This window comes from Emiliania huxleyi (assembly GCF_000372725.1).
Source record: "Emiliania huxleyi CCMP1516 unplaced genomic scaffold EMIHUscaffold_304, whole genome shotgun sequence".
NCBI classification, from domain to species: Eukaryota; Haptophyta; order Isochrysidales; family Noelaerhabdaceae; genus Emiliania; species Emiliania huxleyi.
In genome coordinates this window covers 35,218-36,637 of record NW_005199735.1, presented here as the reverse complement: position 1 = coordinate 36,637, position 1,420 = coordinate 35,218, and the positions used below count along the sequence as shown (strand labels likewise).

The 1,420-nt window shown below is 63.6% G+C and overlaps 1 protein-coding gene across 1 annotated transcript in view; it reads left to right on the top strand.

The window, feature by feature from the left end:
* Positions 1-591, top strand: part of EMIHUDRAFT_315693 (hypothetical protein) — a gene marked incomplete at both ends in the record, with an annotated part of 9,788 nt that extends 9,197 nt beyond the window's left edge. Inside the window, one exon of the mRNA XM_005774902.1 lies at positions 543-591. Within this exon, the coding sequence (XP_005774959.1) occupies positions 543-591 (49 nt within the window). The remainder of the gene's footprint in view (positions 1-542) is intronic.
* Between the last annotated feature and the right edge of the window lie 829 nt (positions 592-1,420).

Genomic DNA, 1,420 nt, shown 5'->3' with positions numbered 1-1,420 from the left:
CGCAAACCAGTCCTCGTCCCACCTACAACAAAAAGAACCCCCTCGGCAAAAAAAGAAGACGCGAAGGCGCAAGCCAGTCCTCGTCCCACCCGGTGCGCAGCCGCGACGCCGGTGGGGGAAGCACCGCCACCCACAGCGCAAAGTAGGTCAGGCTCAGCGCGGCGGCGACGGCGACACTCCTGCAGACGCATCTCTAGATCTTCGTATGTGCAGGGTTCTTTGTGGGTGTGGTCGGCGACTAGCCGGGGTAGCGACGGGGATGGTGACGGTGACGGTGGCGAGGGAGAGGAAGGGGGTCCATTAACACCAGACAGCGAGAGGGGCAGGGAGGAAAGGGGGAGAGAGCAGCAACTCATCTGCATCGGGCGTCTCAGGTCCGAGCGGCGGCGGCGACGCGCCTGCTCAGGCCGCGCATGTACGCTGGAGCGGGCGGGCGGGTGACGAGGCCGCGCCGGACGGCAAAGGCGGAGGCGGGGATCGCGTAAAAGCCTGAGGGCCAGAGACTCAACGACCGTGACTGGAGTCAGCCGGCCCTGCTGCAGTAGACGCCGTGGCGTGGAGACGCCGAGCTGCAGCGGTGCGAATGGGTAGACGCGCGTCGCCAGCGAGCAGGCGACGGCGGCGAGCAGCACCGCCAGCGCGATGCACAGCCGCCGGACCACCACCATATACGATTTCGTCCATCGATGAGCGTCTAGCATCCAGAGGAGGAGGCAGAGGAGCAGGCAGGCGTCGGCTGCAGCGTACCATGGGTATTTGAGGTCTTCGAGGAAGAGGTAGGTCACATCGCCGAAGCCGGCCACTGAGAAGGCGAGGTTGAGCACGAGCGTCGGCGCCATGACCGAGAGGAAGGTGAGGAGGCCGTCGCTGATGGAGTACGAGTAGTCCGGCGCCCGCTCTTCAGCGCGGCCGCCGCTGCTCGTGTCCATGTCAAAGTCGAAGCGAGTGAAGCGCCGCGTGGTGACGACAGTGGAGGTGGACGAGCTCTTCGCCGCCTGGGACGGCGGCGAGATCTCTCGGCCGGTGCGAGAAAGAATTTTACAACGCTCGCACAACACTGGGCACGGGATTGCCTGCACGCGACCCGCACTCACGGACTCCATACCCGAAAGAAAGAGAAGGGAGCTCGCGGGAGAGGTGACGAGTGAACTACAGGTAGTGGGGAAGGCAGCCTCGATGGCCATACAGACATGGGTGCGAAACAACGACAAGACCAAGGCACGGGCAGAGGAACGAGAGAAGAATATAGGGTGGATAAAGCGCCTGTTCACGGCATGGAGGGTGAGCCACACCGAACGTACCGAGCGAAGAGCCGAGCGGAAGGAGGACGGGGAAGATGACTCCGAGGAGGACGAACCAGTAAAATCCAGTTTCAGATGTCACGATGCATCCGAAGGGGACCCCAGCGCCGGCATCATGT